Raw genomic sequence first — 25533 nt, 5'->3', positions numbered from 1 at the left:
TTTTCTTAGGAACTTTACGATTTTCCTAAAATATTTCTCTAGTCATACTCATTTAGGCACAACAACCAGAACTACGGGCCCCTAAATTCAAACAAAACTAGGCAAACGAAACTCACCCTCTAAAAGAGGTCAAAAAAAAAAAAAAAAAAAAAAAAAAAGAAAGAAAGAAAGAATAAACAAAGAAACCCTCAAATCTTTAGGAACCCAAAGTAAAAAGAGGTCCTCAAAAGGCAAAGTGAAGGCAGTCGTGTTAAATACGTCATCGCACACTCCTTAGAGGGTCCCTGTCTGCGTCCCCACCCTGCAGCCGTTTCCGAGAAGGCAGAGGTCACTCTCGGAACTGCTCAAACACCGCTCTGCTCTAGCCAGCCAGTCCTCCCGACCTCTCTGCAGGGCGCGGCTGCAGGTGCCCTTCGCAATCTGGGAAGAGGACACGGAGGCGAACGGGGCAGGAAAGGGAGACCACCGAGGGAGGCCCCCTCCCTCACACGCAAACATTCGGTTCCCGGACTGGACATTGCTTCGGGTCCAGCCAGATGCTTCAGCGCCCCTGCCCCCACCTCGCTTCCCCTCGCCTCGGCTGAGCGCCCCCTCCTGCTCGCGCCCCCTCCGCCTAAGGCGCCCGACCAACCCGCGCCTCCTCCAGCCGGTCTTCCTCGACCCCCCCGACCCTGTGGCTAGAATCCCCTCACCGGCCTAGGAAGAGTGCGCTAAGCGCAACCAGCAGCAAGACCAACAGCGCGGAGAGAAATAGAGGCATTTAGGTCCGGGTCCGGCCCGGCCTGGCCCCGACCCCCGCCATGCCGGGCCCTGACGCCGGAACCGCACAGCGCCGCGGCGGGCTTCGGCCGCGCACGCACACGCACGGCGAGGAAGCGTTAGTGCGCGCGCGCGTGTCCCCGCCCCGGCGGCTCGTGGACCAGCCGGCTGGCTCCCTCCACGACCCGCCCCGACCCGCCCCGACCCGCCCCAACCCGCGCGCGCGTGCGCGAGCCCTGAGGGCCGACCAGCGGCTTGCGCGGAGTGGAGGCGTGGCTCTGGAGAGGGAGGGCGGGGCGGACCGCGAACGCGCGGTCCTGCGCGCTACACCTAGAGCGCAGCCTGCGCGGCACGCCGCGGAGCTCCGGGTTCGCGCTGAGGGCGGGGGATCGGAGTCCGCACGAGCTCGCCGGGCGGTGACCAGGATGGGTCGTTTCTACCACTTTGAGGTTCCACTTCCAAAACGCATTCCCTAGGCCATTAAGAGCCGGCCTGGCTGGTGCCGGGCGTGGTGGTGCAGGCCTTTAATCCCAGCACTCAGGAGGCAGAGGCAGGCGGATTTCTGAGTTTGAGGCCAGCCTGGTCTACAAAGTGAGTTCCAGGACAGCTAGGGCTATAAAGAGAAACCCTGTCTCAAAAAAACAAAACAACAACAACAAAAGTTATGTGTCTGTAGGTCATAAGTGATCCTGTCTGAAAAGATTACAGAGAAAATTAAGAGGTAATTCAAAGACCTCAGCTATCTATCATCTCACCCCACAAGGAAACCAACTTTGTTTACTGTCTGAATACTGTTCCAGATAGTATCTTCTTATCTTTTTTTTTTTTTTTTTTTTTTTTTTGAGACAGGGTTTCTCTGTGTAGCCCTCTGTAGACCAGGCTGGCCTCGAACTCAGAAATCTGCCTGCCTCTGCCTCCCAAGTGCTAGGATTAAAGGCATGTGTCACCATGCCTGGGCCAGATAGTATCTTCTAACATCCTTCATGGGGAGAGCCATTCTGTATTTTTAGGTTTGTGCGATTGTGTATAGCACCACCCAGAACAGGGTGAAATATAGAAATAGTGAATATTGTTTTACCCTTTACAGATTATCTGGGAAGCAATTTTAATTACATGAAATACAGAGTTCAAGGTCAAATCAAGCCAGAGTGAATTTTGCATTCTTCATTGTTAAATGAAGGAAGTAGATAAGGTCTGTTATGCTTATTCTCATGAGTCAGTGTCTGACTAATGACTTACTAACACAGTACCAGATAAACACAGTACCAGATAAAGAAATCCAGATGGTTCCAAGGTATTATGAAGTATTTTGTGTTCTTGGTTCTCAGATCCTAATCTGCATATAATTCTTCCAGATTTTTTTGATTGGCCTCTTCAAATAACAACTTCAAGGCCTGTGAGATGGATCTATAGGTAAAGGCACTTGCTGGCCCGAGGAATTGATTTCCATCCTCAAAATCCACAAACTATCCTCTAAACTACACACACCGGTTCATCTTCAAAATCTGTAGCTTTTTGTTCAAGTGTGGTTTCTCAGTGTTCAGGTAGGATCTAAGAACTCAATTCAAGTCAATGAGGCATCACAACACATTTCCATACTGGAATTCATCTTTTGGGGGTCTCTCTGCATGCAGCAGGGGTGGCAGAGTAACAATGTAACTAAGGCGAGACCAGAATCAGGCTCACCAGGACTCAAGAACTGGTATTGGGGGGGCTGGTGAGATGGCTCAGTGGGTAAGAGCACCCCACTGTTCTTCCAAAGGTCCGGAGTTCAAATCCCATGGTGGCTCACAACCATCCATAATGAGATCTGACTCCCTCTTCTGGAGTGTCTGAAGACAGCTACAGTGTACTTACATATAATAAAAAAATAAATAAAAAAGAACTGGTATTGGTATGTACTATAGAATCTGGAGTCTGACACCAGGCAGTTTATTTTAGGCATATTTAAACACAGTTTAATTTTGGGGGAAAAAGTTTTCTTCTTTTTGTTTTTTCTGGCTGTCTTGGAACTCACTCTGTAGATCAGGCTGGGCTCGAACTCAGAAATCCACCTGCCTCTGCCTCCCACGTGCTAGGATTAAATGCGTGTGCCACCACTGCCAGGTGAAAAAGTTTTCTGATGGTACTTAACCCTGTGTGTGCAACAAAACTTAAAAGTCATGTTTACATCAAAAAGATGGGTTCTACTGACTGAGAAACAATGTTCAATATGAGGGTCTAGGAGGAATGAGATGAACATAAAAGACTGTGGGAGTCAGGGTGGCCTGGCCCTACAGGTAGCACAGGGTTACCTAGGATGTTGCAAAGTACAGGAGACCTCTTCCTTAAGGACAGGTTCTATTGACTGAGAAACAATCGTCAAGATAACGGGCTAGAGAGGAACAGTCTGGGATAAAAGCAATAGTCTAGGGGATTTCAGTGTGGCCTGGCTCTACAGACCCCACAGGTTACCAGGCTATCAGCAACATGCATTTCCAGATTTCTGGGTGGAAAACAGGTATAAGTCTCCTCTGTTAAGGAGACAACTCTGCATGTTTAAACATTCCTGGTTTCTCAAGTGCTTATTATCTGTGACACAAGAATCTTGTGCTCTGCTGGACTCGGTGGCACATTCCTTTAATCCCAGCACCCGGGAGGCAGAGGCAGGCGGATTTCTGAGTTCGAGGCCAGCCTGGTCTACAGAGTGAGTTCCAGGACAGCCAGGGCTATACAGAGAAACCCTGTCTCGAGAAAAAAAAAAAAAAAAGAAAGAAAGAAAGAAAAAAGAAAAAAAAATCTTGTGCTCTCCACACATCTTTTTCAATCCCTTCACTCAGCTAAAATGGCTATGCTATCAATTCCTTTCTTCTCTCTCAATCTGAGATAACTTGCAACTTGAAATGTTGATTCGTTTTCTTTCCCTCTCTTTCTTCTTTCCTTTTTTTTTTTTTTTCTTTTTGAGATAAGGTCTCAGTATGTAGCCCTAGTCTGGCTTCATACTTGTAATGATCCTCCTACCAGTGCCTCCTGAGCGCTGGGATTACACGCATGAACCACCATGACCCCATTACTTTTGAGTCAGGTCCTCCCTATGTGGCTCAAACTGACCTGCAACTCATAATCCTCCAGTCTCAGCCACCTAGGTACTAGGATTACCTCTGAAATAGCTGATCAAGTTCTCCCAGCAAGAAGTCATCCAAGGGGCTAGAGAGGTGGCTCAGTGTTTGAGAGTACGGACTGCTCTTCCAGAGGTCCTGGGTTCAATTCCCAGCAACCACCTTGTGGCTTACAACCATCCGATGCCCTCTTCTGGTGTGTCTGAACACAGCTACAGGGTACTCATGTAAATAATACATCAAACACGTCAAGATTAATAAAAGGAACTGTCTTTAATAATAGCTGGAGCACCAGCCTTGAACCTGGATCCTTTACAGTGTATAAAGGTTTGAGCTATGACATTGCACTGATACATACACTTTCCTCTGTAAATTTCTTTTAGTTTCCAGACACTTTGATTACTTAAACATGTTTTACAGAAACAAAAACTGCAGGTTTGGTTGTTTGGGTCAAGTGGGAGACTTACAACGTAAAGCTATTGTCACAGCTCTCTCCAGACAGACTGGGGCTGCTTTTTTTTTTTTTTTTTTTTTGTTTTTTTGGAGACAGGGTTTCTCTATGTAGCCCTGGCTGTCCTGGAACTCACTCTGTAGACCAGGCTGGCCTCGAACTCAGAAATCGGCCTGCCTCTGCCTCCCGAGTACTGGGATTAAAGCCCTGCACCACAATTGGTGGAGTTTGTTTTTTTTTTTTTTATTGTTGTTTTGTTTGAGACATAGTTTCTCTGTGTAGCCCTGGCTGTCCTGAAACTCTCTGTAGACCAGGCTGGCCTCGAACTCTCAAAGGTCCATCTGCCTCTGGAGTTCTTTGTTTAAAGGTGAGGGTCTTCATACAAGTTTTTCACTCCTGTTTTCCCCTTCCACCATCATGCATCACTTCATGACTCCTCTGCTTGGTTCTGAACAGATACAAGGAATCAATGCAACAATAGTAGGATAAGCCAGGAAGAGCACGGAGGGGCGGGGATGGGGGCGGGGATGGAGCGGCTTGGATGGAGGGGCTCGTACAGAGTTCTAAGGCTTGGTTTGAATTTTCTGAGACAACTATTTCTTTGAAAAGGAATTATAGTTTCTTAGAATCATGGGCCATGCCTACCACAGAACTGATTATCTGCAAATATTCCACATCAACAATTTAAAGCAAAATTTCTAAAATAAAAAAGCACCCTCACACACACAAAAAAAGCCGGGCGGTAGTGGTGCACACCTTTAATCCCAGCACTCGGGAGACAGAGGCAGGTGGATTTCTGAGTTCGAGGCCAGCCTGGTCTACAAAGTGAGTTCCAGGACAGCCAGGGCTACATTGAGAAACCCTGTGTCGAAAAAAAAACAAACAAAAAAATTAATAATAATTAATAAAATTAAATTAAAAAGCTTGTAGAGGGGCTAGAGACATGGCTCAGTGATCTTCCAGAGGACACAGGTTCAATTCTCAAAACCCACATGGCAGTTCACAGTTGTCTATAAATGGCTGCAACCCCTTCACACAGACATGTGTACAGTGACTACCAACTGTACATAAAAATTTAATAAAAAAGAGTTTGTAATAACTTGCATGTGGTGGTATACACCTTTAATCCCAGAACACAGGAGTCTGAAAAAGTGGGTTTCTGTGGTTTTGAGGCTAGCCTGGTTTACATAGGACCAGCCAGAGAGCAACATACCCATCTATCTGTCTGTCTCTCACATAGACACACACAAAGCCAGAGGTGGAGAGATGGCTCAGTGACTAGGTTGAGCTTCCAGCAGCCCCAGGTTAATTTCCAGCTCACAGCTCACAGCACCTGTAACTCCAGGCCCAGGGGTTAGCTGCCTAGATGTCTTCTTCTGGCCTCTTTGGACATGTGATACACAGACATACATCCAAGCAAACACTTTATTACACATAAAGACTAAAAAGCCTGCAGTCACTGAAATTCCACCAGATGGCAGTCAGTTCTGCTCACCACTGCCCAGCCTAAGAATGTAGGAGCAAAGTCTAGAATTAACTGGAACAAGAAAGTTGGAAATGAGGTGGCAGAGGAAGGACAACAAAAATCTTTAAAAAGGAAGAAGCTTTTCTTTTCTTTTTTTTTTTTTTTTTTGTTTTTTGAGACAGGGTTTCTCTGTGTAGCCCTGGCTGTCCCGGCACTCACTCTGTAGACCAGGCTGGCCTCGAACTCAGAAATCCGCCTGCCTCTGCCTCCTGAGTGCTGGGATTAAAGGCATGCACCACCACGCCCAGCAGAAGCTGCCTTTTAAGAGCTAAACACACTGTGGTGCAGGTAAAAAGACCAAGGCAGGTACAGCTCCTATCCCAAAAAGTACCTACTGCTTTCCAGAATGCAGGTGGCTACTCAGGTTTTCTCTCCCACACTGTCAAAAGTGTATCTACCCTGTGAAGAGTCTATGATGTTTAAACGAAGGGTTGTCAGATGGTGCCTAGATTAGTAGTGAACTAATGTTGGTTTTGGTAACCCTAAGTCCTTTTCTCATCTACATAACAGATCCTCAGGAAGACATGACATCAGCTAGATATGATGATAAACTCTGTGAAAGTCTTCCTTACACATGGTCAAAATTTAATAAAGACGTGCTGGGGAAGGATTTGAAGGCACAGAGAGAAAAGGGTTATATGGAAATAAACCTCCTAAAAGGGCCAGCAGTGAAGATTCCTAGCACCTTGAAAGTCTTAGGGGGCCAGAGAGATGGTGGTTCAGTGGGTAGGAACACTGGCTGCTCTTCCCAGAGGTCCTGAGTTCAATTCTCAGCAACCACACGGTGGCTCACAACCATCTGTAATTCTAGTGAATCTGAAGACAGCTACAGTGTACTCATATAAATAAATAAATAAATCTTTAAAAAAAAAAAAAAGGGCTGGAGACTTGGCTCAGTGGTTAAGAGCACCGACTGCTCTTCCAAAGGTCCTGAGTTCAAATCCCAGAAACCACATGGTGGCTCACAACCATCCATAATGAGATCTGATGCCCTCTTCTGGTGCATCTGAAGACAGCTACAGTGTACTTACATATAATAATAAATAAATCTTTAAAAAAAAAAAGTCGCCAGGCAGTGGTGGCACTTGGGAGGTAGAGGCAGGCGGATTTCTGAGTTCAAGGCCAGCCTGGGCTACAAAGTGAGTTCCAGGACAGCCAGGGCTATACAGAGAAAAAAACAAAACAAAAACAAAAACAAAAACAAAAACAAAAAAAGTCTTAGGACTTGTGAATTAAGCAGTCAGATCATGAAATAGCCTGCTTAATAAATGACCACACAATGAATAAAAGTCTTTTTATTTATTTATTTATTCATTATTTTGGAGAAAGACAAAACAGGAGAAATCACAAATTAAGAATCCATGATGCCCAGTTCCTGCGGAGTTACACTTCCCAGCTAAGACAGGCAAGCTCCTCAACTTCTTTTACCAGCATGAAGAAAGCTATCTCCACCTTCACAGACGAGTGAGTCCTTTCCCGAGAGAACTGACTAAGCCTGGGAGAGCAACCAATTCAAGTGTGAAGGGCTGCAGGTCCCAAGGCAGCACGCTCAGAGGACCTGGAGCAGGGATCCCGCAGTAAAGCAGCAGCAGATGTCTACAAACACTGTGTGGCGACAGTGGCTCAGAGTATTTAGAGTCACAGCTCTGCATGATGGACCTCTGCCCTCAGCAACTCACTGGGCTTCATGAAGATGCCTTCCATGGCCTTCCAGTAGTTGTTCTGACTTGGCTGGGCCATACCATGTACCTCTTTTTGTCCACTTATGGGTCGTCCGTACTGTTCTCCTGTGACAGACAGCAGTACGTCAGTGGAAGAATGTTTGAACCTCACCTCACCATCTCTAACCCAGTAAGGTCCATTACAGAGCACTGTCCAGTCATCCAGATAGTCGCCTTCACCTTCTTCGCCAAAGGCACTCACTTCCTAAAAGACACAAAATGGTAACATTAACACCTGGTGGTCAGGGCTGGGGAGATGGCTCAGCAGGTAAGAGCACTGACTGCTCTTCCAAAGGTCCTGAATTCAAATTCCAGCAACCACATGGTGACTCACAACCACTCATAATGAGATCTGACACCCTCTTCTGGTGCATCTGAAGTCAGCTACAGTGTACTTATGTATAATAATAAATAAATATTTGGGAAAAAAACAACAACAACATGTGGTGGTTAGGTCTGAAGAGTGGAGGAATGGAGCTGAGAATGGTGGAGCCCACCACAGCTGTAATATTAGGGAACTGGAGATAAGAGCATTAGGGAGGTCAAGATCAACTGGCTACATAGACAGTTTGAGGCTAGCCTAAGCTAGAAGAGACCCTGTCTCCAAATAATAAGGAGTCAGTGAGAAGAAAAATAAAACTGCCCAAGAGAAACAGGATTGGGACTTTCTAGTGTTAATGCACAAATATTTGTGCTGTTGTTGTTTTGAGACAGGGTTTTTTTGTGTAGACCAGGCTGTCCTGGAACTTGCACTGTAGATCAGACTGGACTCAGAGATCTGCCTGCCTTTGGCTCCTACGTGATGGAATTAAAGGCGTGTGCCACGATACCCAGCTTGTTGAACATTTTTTTCTGCATGAGATAAACTGTGAGGGAATAAAAAGACACAAAGGGCACAAGGAAGAATGAGCTGTCTCGCCGGGTGTGGTGGCCCACGCCTTTAATCCCAGCACTCCGGAGGCAGAGGCGGCGGATTTCTGAGTTCGAGGCCAGCCTGATCTACAAAGTGAGTTCCAGGACAGCCAGAGCTACACAGAGAAACCCTGTCTCAAAAACCAAAGAAAAAAAAAAAAAAAAAAAAAAGAATGAGCTGTCTCAGATTATGACCCAAGCACTGACATACTATGTCATATGTTTTTTTTAATTTATTTTTTTAATTTTTTAAAATTTATACATTGAAGATTTATAAAAAAAAAAAATCAGGCACTAGATGTTAAATAATAATTGACCATGAGGCTAGAGAGTTAGTTCAGTGGTTAAGAGCACTGACCGTTAAAGATTTATTAACCTGCTCCTGGAAATATGCCACTAGCCTTGGACGACAGCGCCCACTGAATACATACTTTTAGAATTGTTATATTTTGATGATTTATAATGATGTTACCTGTTCTGTTTGTGATGCACTGAATAAATAGTTTCAGAGTTGCAATGCTTGGATGATTTTTGTGCTATACTGTGCCAAATGATTTTTGTTGGTATGTGATTGTTTTACTGGATATAGTTTCTAAGAGATGTAATGTTTGGTTTTTTAATGTATAAAATCCTCTGCTTGAGAGCTGCAAAATACATTCATTCAAACTGCCTCTGTGTTCGTTTCTGTTTGTCACCGTCGAATCCTTACCCACCTAAGTTCGAGGACACTCATTCCAGGGACCCCAAAACCTGACTGGGGTGGTCCATGGCAGGAGTCCATGTGGGCTCAAGTGTTCTTTCTTTTAAGCAGGTGAGACTATGGTGTACACTACTGCATTTGGTCTTCTGAACAAACTCATCACTTATTTTAACTTCTGGGGAGAGGATAATACAACCATACACTTGTTTCCAGGGATCCGGCACCCTCACAGACACATACAGGCAAAATGCTAATGTGCCTAAAGTAAAAATAAAACAAAACCAAAAATGGAGAAGTGGCTCAGAGGTTAAGAGCACTTACTGTTCTTCCTGGTTCCTGAGTTCAATTCCCAGTAACTACAACCATCTGTAATAAGATCTTTTTTTTTTTTTAAATATTTTTTTTTTAAGATTTTTATTTATTATTGTATCTAAGTACACTGTAGCTGTCTTCAGATGCACCAGAAGAGGGCGTCAGATCTCATTATGGGTGGTTGTGAGCCACCATGTGGTTGCTGAGATTTGAACTCAGGACCTTTGGAAGAGCAGTCGGTGCTCTTAACCACTGAGCCATCTCTCCAGCCCCCTGTAATAGGATCTTATACATAAAATTAAAAAGTTTTTAAAAAGTTAAAAACAAAAACAAACAAACGAACAAAAAACCCCAAAACCAACTCAGAGCATATGCTGCCCTTCCAGAGGACCCAGGTCTGATAACCAGCAACCCACACAGCCATCACAACCATCGGTAGCCCCAGCTCCAGGGGATCTGACGCCCACTTCTGGCCTCCAAGGACAATGCACACACAACACAGTGCACAGCTATACGTCTAGGAAAACACTCAAACACATAAAGATAAAAAATAATTCTAGTCAGGCACGACGAGGTACACCTATACTTTCAAAATGTAACAGGCTGAGGCAGGAGGAACACCTTGAGCTCCTGGCTGACTGGAGCTGCATGGTGAGTCCAAGGCTAGTACAGCGAAGCCCTGCCTCAAATAAATAGATGCATGCACACACACCACAGTCAGGGGCTGGAGAGGTGGCTCAGTGGATAAGGGCTTCTTGAGCATTCATGAAGCCCTGGCTTTGGTCCCCAGCACAGCCCCAAACTAGGCATGGTGGCACATGCCTATAACCTTGGGAAGCTGGAAGGTACAGTCAGGAGCTTCAAGAGTCAGGGACCAGCTGAGCTATAGTGAATGGGAAGCCAGCCCTGGCTACATAAGACCTTGTCTTAAACAAACACAATCCAACCTGGCATGTGTCATATGTAGTGATCTACATCCAGAAAATTATTTTTGTTACTTCTTTATAACTGTAATTTTGCTATTGTTTTAAATTATAATGTAAAAATCTGTAGGTGACCCTGTAAAAGGGTTATTTGACAATTCCAGAGAGGTCATGACCCACAGGTTGAGAGTCACTGCTTTAGACCATCTGTGATTGACTACACAGTGACCCTGTCTCAAAAATAAAACAAAAACCAATAATTTTAATTTTTTGTTCTTATACATACAAGTATTTGCCTGCAAGTACGTTGCTGTATCACTAGAGTGCCTGGTGTCCAGGGAGACCAGAAGTGAGCGTCTGATCCCCCGGACCTGGAATAAACTGAGCTACCATGTGAGAACTGAGCCTGGATCCTTTAGAAGAGCCGCCAGTGCTCCTAACTGCTGAGCCATCTCTCCAGCCCTGTACTCTTTATTGTACCAACTTACTAGTTTTTTTTGTTTTTTTTTTTTGGTTTTGTTTGTTTGTTTTGTTTTGTTTTTTTCGAGACAGGGTTTCTCTGAATAGCCCTGGCTGTCCTGGAACTCACTTTGTAGACCAGGCTGGCTTCGAACTCAGAAATCCGCCTGCCTCTGCCTCCTGAGTGCGGGGATTCCAGGCGTGCGCCACCACGCCTGGCTTAACTTACTGGTATTTTAATGTATCCTATTTTGACTTCCCTCACTTTGGTTTAGATGACCTGAAACCATTTTCTTCACACTTAAGAAAGAGATAGAGTCATTTCTCCAAGTCTGCAGAAAAGAGAATGTCTTACCTAGAAAGGAAAGGGTTAATGTGCTCCTTATAGCAACGCATATACTAAAATTGGATAATCAAGGAGGACATACAAGTTTGTGAAGTGTCTCATATTTATAAAAGAAGGAAGGAAGGAGCGAGCTAAGCACCAAGAGGCCAGACAAGTAGCAAAGCAGGAACACCCACCGCCTGCCATCTCACCTGGTTTCCAGAGAGAGGTGAAGTGAAATGGTGGCTGTGCAGGTTTCGACCTGTGTTGATGTGTGTCAGACGGATGGGCTGCCCGCATTTGATGGGGGTTCCCCTTTCACACACTGTGGCTGTCTTCCCCCGTATCCTCCAGTAACTGTTGCTGTCATCCACAGAGGTCACACCTGTCACTGACTGCTGCCCACTACCTGCAGGCAAAACACAAAGGCAAAGAGGAGAGGCAGTCTGGGGATGACCAACGCCCTGACAAGCTGTTTGTGCCTTGATGGGAGTAATCAAGGAAAACTTCTGCTAAGCTTGCTTGGCTCCTAGGAAAACCTCTATCACACCTCCTTCTACAGCATCTCTAGATCTTGACATTTCACTCCTTTTTTTTTTTTTTAAGATTTACTTAATCATTATATATATATAGTACACTGTAGCTGTCTTCAGACACACCAGAAGAAGGCATCAGATCCCATTTCAGATGGTTTTGAGCCACCATGTGGTTGCTGGGAATTTAACTCAGAACCTCTGGAAGAGCAGTTAGTGCTCTTAACCAGCTGAGCCATCTCTCCAGCCACCAACATTTCTTAAACACTGGGTATTATGGAACACCAGTCATGACTGTGACTGAACTAAGGACAGACGCAAGGACACCAAGTTGTAGCATACTGACTATGGAATAAGATGTCCTGTGAGAGCCATTTGTGAATCTTCATTGAACCTTTAAGGCCTTGGACAAGCACATGAATTCGATCCTCTGTAGCTGTGATGAATTCAGCCAAATCACGAGACAAGATGCTAAATAGCCAGAGTATGAAGAAAAACAGGTTTTAGGTCTAGAGTTATGTGCAGAGAACTTGATATCATTGGCTATGAAAAAGCTACCTTCTAAAGATACTGGATACTTGGATGCTCCTTACTCCTCCTGCTGGGGATTCTGGGATTGAGAGAAAGGTTAGCAGAGGAGTTCCAGCTAAGGTACCCAATCCCAGAAGGCCATGTCTGAGTAGCTGGAGATCCATCCTGGGAGGTAGTGAGAGCATAGAGAAGAGGGACTGCAGCAGCTGTTGCTGTGACTGCCAATGACAACTTCACATCTCCCACTGAGGTCCTGCCAAGATGGGGGGCCCCACCACCATGAATCATGGCATGTGTGATGGTCTGAGATCACCCACGGGGTCATCAGTTAGCCTTCCTCTGATCCTCTGATTGAGGGGTACCCATGCTAGGTATGCCCTCTCTAGGATTGAGACCCCCTTCCTAAGGAATGTATCCAAGAACCTGGATATTGTTGGCAAATACCAGCCTTTCTTTTTTTTTTTTTTAATTTATTAATATATCTAAGTACACTGTAGTTGTCTTCAGATGCACCAGAAGAGGGCATCAGATCTCATTAAAGATGACTGTGAGCAACCATGTGGTTGCTGGGATTTGAACTCAGGACCTTTGGAAGAGCAGTCAGTACTCTTAACTGCTGAGCCATCTCTCCAGCCCAATACCAGCCTTTCTTTTCCCTGAATGGGGTCTTGTAAAACTGAGTAGTAGCCTGTGAGCTTTTGGCTCCCTTTCTGCACTAACCAGAGCTAACAGTACAACTAATTAAACTGATAAAAGACAGGCCAAGGGAGCTCAACCTAAGCCCTTCCTCTTCTGGGGCCAAGGATGTGCCCCGTGTCACAAATGGCATGGAGGGGAGGAAACATACGTTTGGGAATATATTACTTCCACAACATTGACATTTAAGACACACTCAATGAGTACGCTTAAACGGGTGTGAAAGGACCAGGGAGATACCCAAGGGTGAAGGCACAGGCTGCCTAAGCCCCAGCCTAAGTTCCACCCCAGAGCCACACAGTAGAAAGAGAATGATGCCTGCAAGTTGTTTTCTGGTTACCAGGCCTGATTATTCGAGTTCCACCTTCAGAACCCACATAAAAAAGGACAGGCACTGTGAACTGTGCCCGTAATCCCAGCACTGGGAAGATGTCACAAGCAGCCTTCAGCTTACTGCCAAGCCAGCCTAGCCAGCCTGGTGAGCCCCAGGTCCCCATGATAGATCATGCCTCAAGACACAGAGTGGGGGCAAGGGAGATGGCTTAGTGGGAAAAAGTATTAGCCATGCTAGCTTAACATCAATTTCCAGAACTCAGGTAAAAACTATAAAAGGGAGTCAGGCATGGTAGCATACCAAGGCAGAGGCAGGCAGATGTCTGTGAGTTCCAGGACAGTCAGGGCTCTGTTACACACAGAAACCATCTTGAAAAAAACACTCACGAACATACATACACACACACACACACACACACACACACACACACACTTTCTTGTTTTGAAACAGGGTCACCAAGCCCAGTGATACACAAATCTAAGCATAAAAAGAGCCAATGAATTGGATCAATGGTTAAAGGTATTTTGGAGTTATACTTGAGTTCAATTCTGAAGATTCACAGTAGGAGACAGTCAACACGCCCCAAGTTGTCTTTTGGCAAGTTTTACTCTAGTTAGGACTGTATAGTAAAGCCTTGTCTCAAAAAGCCACAATAAAATATTTTTAGATCATACAAATTTGTAGCCATACCTTAGCTAATATAATTGTGCATGGTGAAAACATTGAGTAACTGTATGTATGTAAATAACTGTAGCTCTTTTGTTTGCTTGTTTGTTTTTCAAGACTGGGTTTCTCTGTGTAGCCCTGGCTGTCCTGGAACTCACTTTGTAGACCAGGCTGGCCTCCAATTCAGAAATCCGCTGCCTCTGCCTCCCAAGTGCTGGGATTAAAAGTATGCGCCACCACTGCCCAGCAGCTGTAGCTCTTAAAAAGGAAAATGTACTATCATCAGGTATTGGGCTATGTAAAAGTAATTGGGGGATTTGCTCCACCCCTTTTGCTCCCAAATAAGGACAAGGCGTTTCTTGGTCCATTCTAGTCCTTTTTGGTCCCTGAATAAAAGGCACAGGAACCTAATAAATGTATTAAAAGGCTGTGAGCCCTATAGCTAGACAGAAAGTCATCTATTCTACTGTGCTAGCTTGGCTACTCCCCAGCCTCATGGTCGTTCACCTGTGACCTGAGCCTCATCAGCCCCACTCTGCTCCACCTGTGTTCTCATGGCCACTCCTGGTCCCTCCATATCTTCTTTTCTTCTTCCTCCCCCAACCCCTTCTCACTCCTCTGTGGGACCCCATGACTGGGACGGGAAGTCCTGCCTTCCCTCTCTCCTCTGCTCAGTCATTGGCTGAATCAGCTCTTTATTAACCAATCAGAGGTGACGGATAACAATTTTTGCATAACACTGAAACTGGAAGTGCTTAACCTGGCCAACTTCTGGACTGCAGTTAAAGAGAAGCATAGAAATTAGCATCTGAATAGATGATGCACAAACCCATCCCCCAAGAGGGCTAATCCAAGTTCTTCGTTTAAATGATTTTGATTTTTTGATTTTTATTTTTTTATCGAGACAGGGTTTCTCTGTGTAGTCCTAGCTGTCTTGGAACTCACTCTGTAGACCAGGCTGACCTGAAATTCAAAGAGATCCACCTGCCTCTGCTTCCTAAGTGTTGGGATTAAAGGAATGGCCCACCACCACCCGACTGCTAATTTGGATTTTTGTTTGTTGAGGCAGTGTCTCACTGTGTAGCACTGGCTGGTCTGAAATTCTCTAGGTAGAGTGGCTGTCTTCAGAGATCCTGCCTCTCTCTGCCTCCAGAATATTAAGACTAAATGCCTCCTGCTCTACCACCACCGCCCAGCCTAACTCCATTTTTATTTAGTAGAGCCAGAGCAGGAAACATTAAATTAAAACGTAGTAAAACTGCCGGGCAGTGGTGGCGCATGCCTTTAATCCCAGCACTTGGGAGGCAGCAGCAGGCGGATTTCTGAGTTCGAGGCCAGCCTGGTCTACAAAGTGAGTTCCAGGACAGCCAGGGCTACACAGAGAAACCCTGTCTCGAGAAAAAGAAAAAAAAAAAAAAAAAGAATGTAGTAAGCCTGAGTAGGTGTTTACTGAATGAGGTGGTTAGGAATGTAAAGACTACATACTCCCTGGACTAAACTGGTAAGACAGGTTCTGAGAGTTGTGAACAGACTAACCATCTTAGAAGGTCACTTCCTTTCTAGCAAATAGCATCATCAATCATTCAAATTATATCACAAGTACACCTCCTGTCGAACTTCATGACTTTATTTCCTCCAGTGTGGGGGCAGAAGCTTTCCGTATGCTCGGCAAATACTCTAACACTGAAGTAATTACCAGCCTTTGAACTTCTGTTGTTTTGAGACAGCCCCCACTATATAGGCTAGGCTGATCTTGAAGTTACAATCCTGCTTCAACCTTTTGAGTGCTACAATTACAGACCTAGGCCACCACGCCTGCCCATTAGTCTTGTTTTATTGTTTGATTCACTACTGTATTTCCTGTATCTAGAACAATACGAGACACACTAAAAGTGCTCTTTAAATCTAGGCCAAATGAATGAGCCCACGAATAAGTGAGTATTTTAATTGCACATGATAAAAAACAGACTTTCCTCTGCAATGTCTGTCAATGCTTAAATTCTTTACAAGAAAGTTATTGCTAAGTTAGAGTGTCAAAAAATATGAGCTAAAAATAGGTGACATTTAAAATCTGAGATTCAGCTTATGTTGTCTTGCTCTAAATGCTCCTCTCTCCAGCACAAAATAGTGGCAGCCCATGGAATCTGAAAGATTTTGAACCTGCACAGATTTGGATTAAACCCTGTCTCCATCATTCACTAGCTGGCTTTGAGCAATATCTCTAGGTCTATTTACTCACCTAAGAAAATAACTTTAGTATCTGTCCTCAATACAATGTTAAAAACCGGAAAGTATATATGTAACACGTTTGGCCCACAGCTCATCAAACAGAAACTAACATTAGGACTAAGTTTCCTTGGCAACTCGTCGTCCTCTTCAAGAAATAGGGCACGGCTAACTTTCCCAGACCACGCCCTCAGACTCCGAGGCCCCGCCCCTTCTAGGCTCACCCGGCCTAGGCAGCCCACCCAGAGCGGTGAGTCCCCCTCTGTACCTGACCCATAGCGCACGTCGTGAGAATGCAGTCGGACATTGTGGCGTGTATTGAGTAGCTTCACCACGGAGCCGCAAGTAACGACAGCCATGTTGGACGCTCCCACAGCGCTCCACAAACCACCCAACAACAGAAGCGACAAGACAGCCATCCTAGATCCGAGAGAACTAATCATCCAAGAAAATTAGGCCCGTCCCCGGAACCGGAAGCCGAGGGTAGAACTACGCCAAGATGGAAGAGAAGACTCCTTAACCTGAATCTTTATGGTTCCTTTGGCGAGAGCGGCTTAAAGAACACGCTGGCCCGGGAGGCCTTCGGGACCTCACTTTGTACTGGGTGCTCTGTGGCGGCTGCGTTCCTTAGGCGTTCGCGGACTCGGAACCAAAGCCCTAGACGCCGGAGGGGAAAAGACAGCAGGAAATGACCCTCCCACTCCCAGTGACAGAGAGCCGGAGGTGACGTACTACGTTAACGCAGCAGCGGCGACGGTGGTGGTGGTGGTGGCGGCGGCTGCGGAGGGCCCTTGCGGTGGGTCCGGACTATCCTTTTGCAGTCTCTGATCGGCGACTCCATTTTCTTCGGTGGGAGCTTAGCGTAGCGGAGAAGCAGCGGCCTTCAAGCAGGTAACGCTCAGCCTGGAGAGTGTGTTGCGTGTGTGGGTGCGCAGGTGGCGAGCCAGACTCCTGGGGCCTGGTCCCGTAAGGGAAGAAGCTTTGGGGTGCCCCACTGCGGGAAGGAAGGGGGCCCTGGCTTTCCCTGATCTGCCAGGGGGGAAAAGGACAGGAAAGTACCGTGATTGCTCAGAGTCTCCAGCCCTTTCTCCACGCGGTACCACCCGGAACCTGTGACCTGGGGTTACCTCTTGAATCAACAGGCTTTCTGGGATCCCATCTTCTCCGCGGCGTCTGGAATCTGGGCCACGCAAAAAATTGGGACTAGAAGAGAGACCTAAGGGTTTCTTTACTTGGCATCAGGTGATCGGATTAATTAGTCCGGCGTTTGGGTCCTGCTGAGCTTTCGAGAGTTCAGCCATGAGGCGGGTGTACTGTGCTGAATGTTAGCTCTTTACAAAATGTTGAGTAATTATACGGTTTTTTTTCCACATATGGGCAAGTCCCTTAATCCTTTCTAAAGATGCGAGTTTATACTTAAGTACCTGGAGCCTTCCATCTTGTATAATTCATTTCCTCGAACACTTGCCAAAGACCTATCATAAATATTAGAATTGGTTGTTAAATCAGAAATGTGTATTGTTTGACATCAGGTACTCGAGTATCTTAAGTAAAGCAGTTCCTCTGTATTACAGAAAGAATCGATTTCTGTTTTCCTTTAGGAGGCGGGTCTCCTGTAATAATTACATGAAAAGACACGGTAATACAAAGGTCATAGGGTAATTTGTTTTTCATCCCGCCCCACTCCATTCCCGCTGCTCCCCTTCTTCAGAATCCTCCATTACTTATTACTTTCATTAATTTGTGTGTGTGTGTGTGTGTGTGTGTGTATGCCTCAATTAGTTAATTTATGGTGGTTTACAAGTACATGGGTGAAGAAGTATTCAGAGAAGCCTGGGCTACAACCCTAAAGAAAATGTTCCCCTCCCCCAGCAACCATGAATTACTATCGATCCTTAGGGTTGGTGGGATCTCATGATGAGCCCCTCCCCCCTAGCAACCGTTAACTGCCCATAAACCTGTAGGAAGGGAGGAGCCTGGTCCCCCTCCCCAGCATTGAAGTATGCTACAATGTGTGGAAGTCGTTGAATTTAATTAATTTTGGGGAGAAAAAGTTTAGTTCTATTGTTGAACACTCACAGTTTGTGAGTCTTCAGTGTTTTAGTTACAAAACAATTATAGCAACAATGGAGAAGCTGAGCCAGGAGGATCATGGAATTTACGTTTTGGTTGCATTTGTAGACCCTGTCTCAAAAACAGCTCTCCCTTCAACCACGAGTTTAGAGCCCCTCTCCATGCCTAGTGTCCCACCACTACAGGCTTATTTTATTTGGTTGGCTTGTGTGACTATTAGATTAGACTAGATTAGATTGGTAAAGTATTTTTTGTTGTTTTTATTTTTTTCAAGACAGGGTTTCTCTGTATAGCCCTGGCTGTCCTGAAACTGACTCTGTAGACCAGGCTGGCCTCGAACTCAGAAATCCGCCTGCCTCTGCCTCCCAAGTGCTGGGATTAAAGGCATGCACCACCACTGCCTAGCTTAGACTGGCAAAGAATTAACACTCTCCAAATGAACTTAATCTTACTTACCAAGTGATATATCAAGCCAGAAAGTAGAACAGTCCTAAAATCCAATCAAAGCTTATTTACTCCCTCTAGTTCTTTTTTTGGTTTTTGAAGACAGAATCACTCTTTCTAGTTGTCCTTGAATCCACAGAGATCTGCTTCCTGAGTACTGGGGACTAAAGGCTTGTGCCACCACCATCCAGCAATATTCTTGTTCCTAATAAATGTAATCACCATCTGGGTCGGGTGTGATCACTGGCTTCCTCACAATGATTTCCCAATATCAATCACCAAATCCTATGTTTCAGAAAAGACCAAACCAAACCAAACCAAAAAAAAAACCAAAAAAAAAATCAAAACCAAAATTCTGTTCTAATCTCTCTGAAAGGCCACTCCAGCCATCATCTTCCTTGACAGGTAGCCTAGGCTGACGTAGGAGTTGTGGTCACTCCGCCTCAGCCTCCCCAGTGCTAGAAGTATAAACATGTGCTGTTACTACTAAGCATAGCTTCAGCACCCTAATTTTAAGATTTTCATCCTATAGTCAGGTTTCAGTTTATACCAGTTCAACTTTCTTACCTTTCACCAGGACTTTAGTTAATACCAATCTGACTCTCCTTGGAACTGCTCACCAAAATTATTGTGGACACCAGAAGCTACTAGGTGGCCAAATCCAATGGTTACTCTGTTTTCATTTCCGAGTCTCTGGACTAGTACAGTTGCTAATGCTTGGCTCTTGGATTTTACTCTATTGAACTAGCTGCTCCTTTTTAGTCTTAGAAAAATGACTGCATTTTTATGTAGTTCTCCTGTATACGTAGTTGAGTGGCAGGTATTTTTGCTGGCTGAGTCGTCTCACTGGCCTTTGGTGTGTGTGGGCTGCCTTACTTCTCCTTAGGCATACTGCTAGTTCCTCACTCCCCAAAGGTTAAAGTTAAAAATATAATCATACTGATCAAACTAATGCCCATCAGTCCTGGATCCGAGCAGTCCTCTTTCCTTAGCCTCCACGTAGCTGGGGCTGTAGACATCTACCACTGTACCTGATGTTGGTTTGGAGGGGTTTGTTTGTTTTTTTTCTTTTTGCTTTGTGGTTTTTTTTTTGTTTTGTTTTGAGTCAGGGTCCTTTTGTGCAGTAAAAATGCCCTCAAACTTTTGGTCCTCCTCCTTCAAGCCTCCTGGATGTTTCTTCTTTTTTCTTTTCTTTTCTTTTCTTTTTTTTAAGACTTATTGTATTTTATATGAGTAGTACACTGTAGCTGTTTTCAGACACCCCAGAAAAAATGGCATCAGATCCCATTACAGAGGGTTGTGAGCCACCATGTGCTTGCTGGGATTTGAACTCAGCAGACTCCTGGAAGAGCAGTCAGTGCTCTTAACCATTGAGCTATCTCTCAGCACTGCTTCAGTCTTCTTTATTAGACCCTTTTCTTCTCTCCCTAACGTCTACATATTGGATTCTCTTGGGATTTAATCTCGATCCTCTATATACTTAGATCCCTCTGTGTTCTCTATTGTAGGCCAGGATCATCTTTTTCCTGGACTATGAGGTAGTTTCCCCAGTTTTCTGTTTCCACTCAAGATTCCCATATAGTCTTTGAAGATCCTTATGCTTTCTTCACATCCCCCTTCCTCTCCATGGTCAGGCTGACCTTCTCTGTTGCTAGGTCATGCTAAGAGAAGGCTCTTCTCCTGCACCTCATCCAACTATCTCCCCCAAGGAGTCAGTTCCTACCCTTTGCTCCTGATCACTCCTCACTCTGTAGAGGAGGCTGGCCTTGACTCAGAGATCTGCCTCTCTGCCTTCTGAGTGCAGGGATTAAAGGTGTTCACCCTCACGCCTGGCTAGGTCTTTATTTGAATGCACTTTTTCAAGACCAGATTGAGTTTCTCTATTAGAAGGTCTCGTGGTTCTCTAATTAGTTTGCAGCAGGGTCTCAGTGTGTAGCCTATGCTTGCCTCTAACTTGAAGTTCTCCTTCCACCTGCCAAGTGCTGGAGACTTAGGTGTCTCCACCTAAAAGAGAGAGTGAAGTATTTTGTAGGTGTGAGCATGCCTGTATGTGGAAGCCTAAGGATAGCTTTGTGGAGTTAGTTCTTCCACCTTTCTGTGAGTTTGGTGGTCTGATTAAGGTCATCAGGTTTGCATGGCAGACACTTGGCCTATGGAACCATCTAATCAGCCCCCAGCCTAGATTTTAGATTTTTTGTTTTTGTTTTTGTTTTTTTTTTTTTTTTGGTTTTTCGAGACAGGGTTTCTCTGTGTAGCCCTGGCTGTCCTGGAACTCACTCTGTAGACCAGGGTGGCCTCTCGCCTGCCTCTGCCTCCCCAGTGCTGGGATTAAAGGCGTGCGCTACCACGCCCGGCGATTTTAGATTTTTTAAAATGGGCCGGGCAACAGTGATGCGTGCCTTTAATCCCAGTACTTGAGAGGCAGAGGCAGGCATATTTCTGGGTTTGAGGCCAGCCTGGTCTACAGAGTGAGTTCCAGGATAGCCAGGGCTACACAGAGAAACCCTGTCTTGAAAAAAAATAATTTAAAAATGTAGATAGGTTTCTGAGACTTTTTTGGTTTTGACTTTAAGGTTTTTGCATTCTAAATGAATATTTACTCATTGGTACCTTTGAAATAAGCCTGAACCTTAGTTCACAATAACAGAATGCAGAATATTTTATATTTTAAACTCCACGGCAGACCAGAAGGGCTATCCCCCACATAACTAGGCCTTTTAAATCTAATTTTTTGCTCATGTTGCCTTTATCCAGGACCCCCCTTTTTTTCATAGAAAAATTTATTAGGGAGGATTAAGCACCGCAAAGGTGGGAGGGCATCAGGCATCCTCTTGTGAAGAAGTCCAAGGCATCTCTCAGCGCGTTCTCGTCATCGCTACTTACTGGATGGCAGACAAGGGTCCTGTCTACCACTGAGATCTACTGTGCCCTCGGACGTCTTTTACCATAATGTAATTTGTAAAAATTATGAACTCTACCAGGGAGGAAACATACTACATTCAGTTTTACAAACCAAGACAGAGCATGACCCTCAAGCAGACAAGCACAATGTAAATAGTCCTTGAAGCTTCAAAACAAAAGGAGTTAACAGACTAGATCTCTCTTCAGCCTGGTCTCCTCTTAATTGCCTCCTACAAGTTCTTGTTGGAAAGGAGGGACTGTTGAGTCCTCCCCTGTGGCAGTCTGATCCCAGCTCTAGTGCTCTTCCAGAGAATGTCATGGCAACCAGCACCCTCTCCCTCTGAGCCACAACTCACACTGCAGCCGGCTCCTGCCTGGAGAAACCTCCCTCCTCGTCAAGGCCCATTCCAGGTGCAACTTTAACTCAGTCTTTACTTTGAAGCGTGTGAGTACTAAATGCAAAGATCAAAACAAGAATCAGCTCATCCTACATGCCTCCTATTAATAATGATAGCACACACACGTGATGCTTTATTCACTCTTGGCATCGGCAGCCTGCAGTGCTGATGCAGCACTCCACGAATCTAGCTGTGGATGATGGGAAGTCATGATTGCTGCTGGCACTCCTCTCTTAACTGGAAGTCTTAGCATCTAGCTGGATTGGAAGCCTTCCACAGGGATAGCACAGTGCGTGCTTTATCTCTAATTTAGGCTGCGAGCTAGGAGGGAAGGGATTCAGCTGTCCTCTCGACTGCATGCAGTCTGGAACACCAGCTGCTCCCCCCCCCCTCAAAAAAAAGCCTTTGTTTTCTCAGGTAGGTTGTCCATTTCTCTCTGTTAAATAGACTAGGGACATCTAATTTGACCCCTTAAAAGATTGAATTCATGATATAGTGACCTAATTAAAGCAAATTGTGTGTTGAGACTGTTGTATCCAAATCTATTTTTAATGTCTCAGTTCAGGGCTTAGGAGGAGCAGTGTTCAAATTAAAATTAGCAGGCATGGTGGCTCATTCTTTTAATCACAGCACCCAGGAGACTGAGGTTGGAAGATTGCTGTGAGTCCTACTGAGTGAAGTTTCAGGTTACACAGCCCAGAGTGGAAAACTGCCTTAAAAAACACCAAATATAGGGATGGGGTTCTCTTTCCACCCTTCCTCTTTCCTTCCTTTCTATCTTTACTTTTTTTTTTCTTTCTTTCTTTTTTTTTTTAGTTGTGGTCTCACTATACAGTCCTGGAACTCTGTAAATAAACAAGTCTGGCCTCCAGTTCACAGAGATTCCCCCTTCTAAATTGTGGGATTAAAGGCATGATCCACCACATCCAGCCTAGAACTTCAGATTTAATTGGCAAAATCTTTTTTTTTTTTTTTTTTAAATTTTTTTATTTAGTCATTTATTTATTTATTTATTTAGTATGAATACACTGTAGCTGTCTTCAGACACACCAGAAGAGGGCATCAGATTCCATTACAGATGGCTGTGAGCCACCATGTGGTTGCTGGGAATTGAACTCAGGACCTCTGGACAAGCAGTCAGTGCTCTTAACCACTGAGCCATTCCTCCAGCCCGGCAAAATCTTTAAGACACTCATGCGGCATTACTCAAGCTCAGTGACCTTAAGGATAAAGATCTTAGGAAACAAAAGCAGGGGGGCATAGGCCTGATCCATGTAACAGCTCTGCACAACTTTTACATAGTCATCAAACTTCAGGACCAATTTATAACCTTAAAAATTATCCAAGAGATCAGGCAGTGGGTCTTGTTGGGTGGTGGTGGCGCATGCCTTTAATTCTTTTTTTTTTTTTTTTTTTTTTAAGATTTATTTATTATTTATTATATGTAAGTACACTGTAGCTGTCTTCAGACACACCAGAAGAGGGCATCAGATCTCATTACAGATGGTTGTGAGCCACCATGTGGTTGCTGGGATTTGAACTCTGGACCTTTGGAAGAGCAGTCGGGTGCTCTTACCCACTGAGCCATCTCACCAGCCCCCGCCTTTAATTCTAGCACTCAGGAGGCAGAGGCAGGCTGATCTCTGTGAGTCTACAGAACAAATTCTGGTACAGCCAGAACTACAAAGAGAAACCCTATCTGGAAAAACAGAAAAAAAGATTATTCCAGGGGCTAACGAGATGGTTCGAGTGGTTAAGAGCATGTGTTGCTCTTGCAGAGGTCCCTGGTTCAATTCCAAGCACCCACATTGTGCCTCCCAGGGTTCCCTAAGTTCAGTTCAGGGGCATCTGATGCCTTCTTCTGGCAGCCTCAGGCACTGCATGCACATGGTACACATAAACATTCATACATTAAAAATAAAATAAATCTTTGTTTTTGACATTGTAATGTCTACCTACAAAATACAGCTGGATTCTCCTAACTTTTTCTGCAATAAGCCTGTCACGTGTTATATGACCTGGAAAATACTACAGTACAAGAGAGGTGATCTCTGGACCACTGATACAATGTGACCAACACATTGAAATCCGACAAGTGTTACTGTTGGTGACTGTATCACTTTGAACAAGAGACTTCACCTCTGAGTGTATTTCTTCCCTTTTTGATTTTTATTTTCTTCTGCCCTAAATGACAGAGAAACAATGTTTTATAGCTGACAGGACAAGTTTCTAGTATTTGATCAATGAGCAGCAAATGGTGTTTTTAGTTAAAGTGCAAAGGGGTAGCTGGGCATAGGCACTTACTGCACAAGCCTGGCAACCTGAACTGATTCCTGAAACCCATGTCAAGGTGGAAGAGAACTGACTATGCACACATACAAATACACATACACATCCCCACACATACTCACATACACCATATACAAACCACACAGTATGTATACACGCACACCTAGTACACACACACACACACACACACACACACACCACCCCAAATACAGGTTCTTGATGTTGTTGACAAGGTTCATCTTAGTTGGGTATGGTGTTGGTTGATACCAGTTCAGGTGACTTCCAGAACCACAGCCACCACATTTATGTTACAAATACTAGGCACCTGTATTTGTACAGAGCGCCTAGAGGGTTAGAGCTTTTCTGGTACAGAACCACAGAGGGCCTTTTGCTGTACAGTCATTTGTTGTCGTGGTTCTTGTCATACCTGAGCTGGGTATGATCTCTGTCTTCCAGAAATTTTTACTCTGGAATGTGGGAAAGGGATACACAGCTAGTATAGGGTAGCTGAGGGGTGTTGCTGAGTATATTAGCAGGCAGCTTTAAGGCTCTGAGGTAGAATCCTGGGGTTATTGACTTGTTTGATGTATGGGATTTTAGTGGGTTGCCTTGTTTTAATTGTTTTTTTTCCATAGAACCTCAGGTAGCTCAAGCTATCTTTGACCTTGAACTTATCCTTGTGTGTGTGTGTGTGTGCATATATGTGTGTGTGTGTGTGTGTGTGTGTGTGTGTGTGTGTGTGTGTTTGTGTGTGTGTGCATATATATATGTGTGTGTGTGTATGTATATATATATATATATATATATAAAATGTGTATGAGTGTATGTGCACGTGCGCACACAAATGTGAATGTAGAAGCCAGAGGACAACCTCAGGTACCTTTCCTCTGGGGCTATCCATTGTGGGGTTTGTTTTGTTTTGTTTTTGTTTTGAGTCAGTCTCAATGGTCTGAAGCTAAGTTGAGAGTGCCTCAGCTCCCTCTGTCTGTTTCCCTACTGCTATGAGTTACCAGTCCATGCTACTATGCCCAGCTACTGAGCCACACCCTCAGGTTCTTTGTGCTATTTTTAATGTCCTACTCAAGACTCAGCTAAAGTTTTCTGAGTTCTCTACTACCAGGAAATATTTAGATATATTGGAAAGCAAGGAAGTAAGAAATCGATTTAGTAGTTGGTACATAAATAGAGAATGCTAAATAAAGTGAGACCCAAAACTCAAATTGAAACCCAATTGACAGGGCTGGAGAAATGGCTCTG

The 25533-nt window shown here is 44.8% G+C and overlaps 3 protein-coding genes and 1 pseudogene across 12 annotated transcripts in view; 2 read left to right on the top strand and 2 right to left on the bottom strand.

Annotated features, from left to right (window-relative positions):
- 2610507B11Rik (RIKEN cDNA 2610507B11 gene) overlaps nt 1–960 on the bottom strand; it is a 28976-nt gene extending 28016 nt beyond the window's left edge. For 3 of the 6 annotated variants that reach the window (XR_001780058.2, XR_001780057.2, XM_006534313.3), the window contains exon 1: nt 693–960. Coding sequence is in view for 2 of the 6 variants with exons in the window: in XM_006534313.3 (XP_006534376.1) it covers nt 693–760 (68 nt within the window). In the remaining 4 variants the exon portion in view is untranslated. Of the gene's footprint in view, nt 1–300 lie in introns of all 6 variants that reach the window. The other 3 variants (XM_006534312.2, XM_030246365.1, NM_001002004.2) reach the window with 3 other exon arrangements.
- A 6153-nt stretch (nt 961–7113) lies between these two features.
- On the bottom strand, nt 7114–16864 carry Sdf2 (stromal cell derived factor 2). 3 transcript variants are annotated; one of them, NM_001359106.1, is made up of 4 exons: nt 16440–16859; nt 11398–11594; nt 7699–7759; nt 7114–7620 (listed from the first exon to the last, which is right to left on the bottom strand). In NM_001359106.1, coding segments are annotated over exons 1-4 (435 nt in total). In that variant the 5' UTR covers nt 16615–16859; the 3' UTR covers nt 7114–7618. The 3 variants fall into 3 exon arrangements, with proteins under 3 accessions (NP_001346035.1, NP_033169.3, XP_030101580.1); XM_030245720.1 differs by adding an exon at nt 12065–12189 and having other exon boundaries at nt 7118–7759; nt 16440–16637; NM_009143.3 differs by having other exon boundaries at nt 7114–7759; nt 16440–16864.
- Gm18686 (predicted gene, 18686) lies at nt 12050–12661 on the top strand (annotated as a pseudogene).
- Supt6 (SPT6, histone chaperone and transcription elongation factor) overlaps nt 16638–25533 on the top strand; it is a 39224-nt gene continuing 30328 nt past the window's right edge. The window contains exon 1 of one of the 3 annotated variants that reach the window (XR_001779939.2): nt 16638–17062. The gene's annotated coding sequence lies outside the window, so the exon portion shown is untranslated. The remainder of the gene's footprint in view (nt 17063–25533) is intronic. The other 2 variants (NM_009297.2, XM_006532743.4) reach the window with 2 other exon arrangements.

The sequence above is a fragment of the Mus musculus genome, chromosome 11 (assembly GCF_000001635.26).
Source record: "Mus musculus strain C57BL/6J chromosome 11, GRCm38.p6 C57BL/6J".
In the NCBI taxonomy this organism is placed as follows: Eukaryota; Metazoa; Chordata; class Mammalia; order Rodentia; family Muridae; genus Mus; species Mus musculus.
The sequence above is the reverse complement of the archived record's forward strand: the minus strand, read 5'-3'. Positions and strand labels throughout refer to the sequence as shown.

Excerpts from the sequence above, each read along its gene's own strand:
- Sdf2 (NM_009143.3), bottom strand. The coding sequence starts at position 16,614 with ATGATTAGTTCTCTCGGATCTAGGATGGCTGTCTTGTCGCTTCTGTTG. Across the intron at positions 11,595-16,439 it reads CGACGTGCGCTATGGGTCAG|GTAGTGGGCAGCAGTCAGTG; the intron begins GTACAGAGGGGG and ends TTTTGCCTGCAG. Across the intron at positions 7,760-11,397 it reads CACCTCTCTCTGGAAACCAG|GAAGTGAGTGCCTTTGGCGA; the intron begins GTGAGATGGCAG and ends TGTGTCTTTTAG.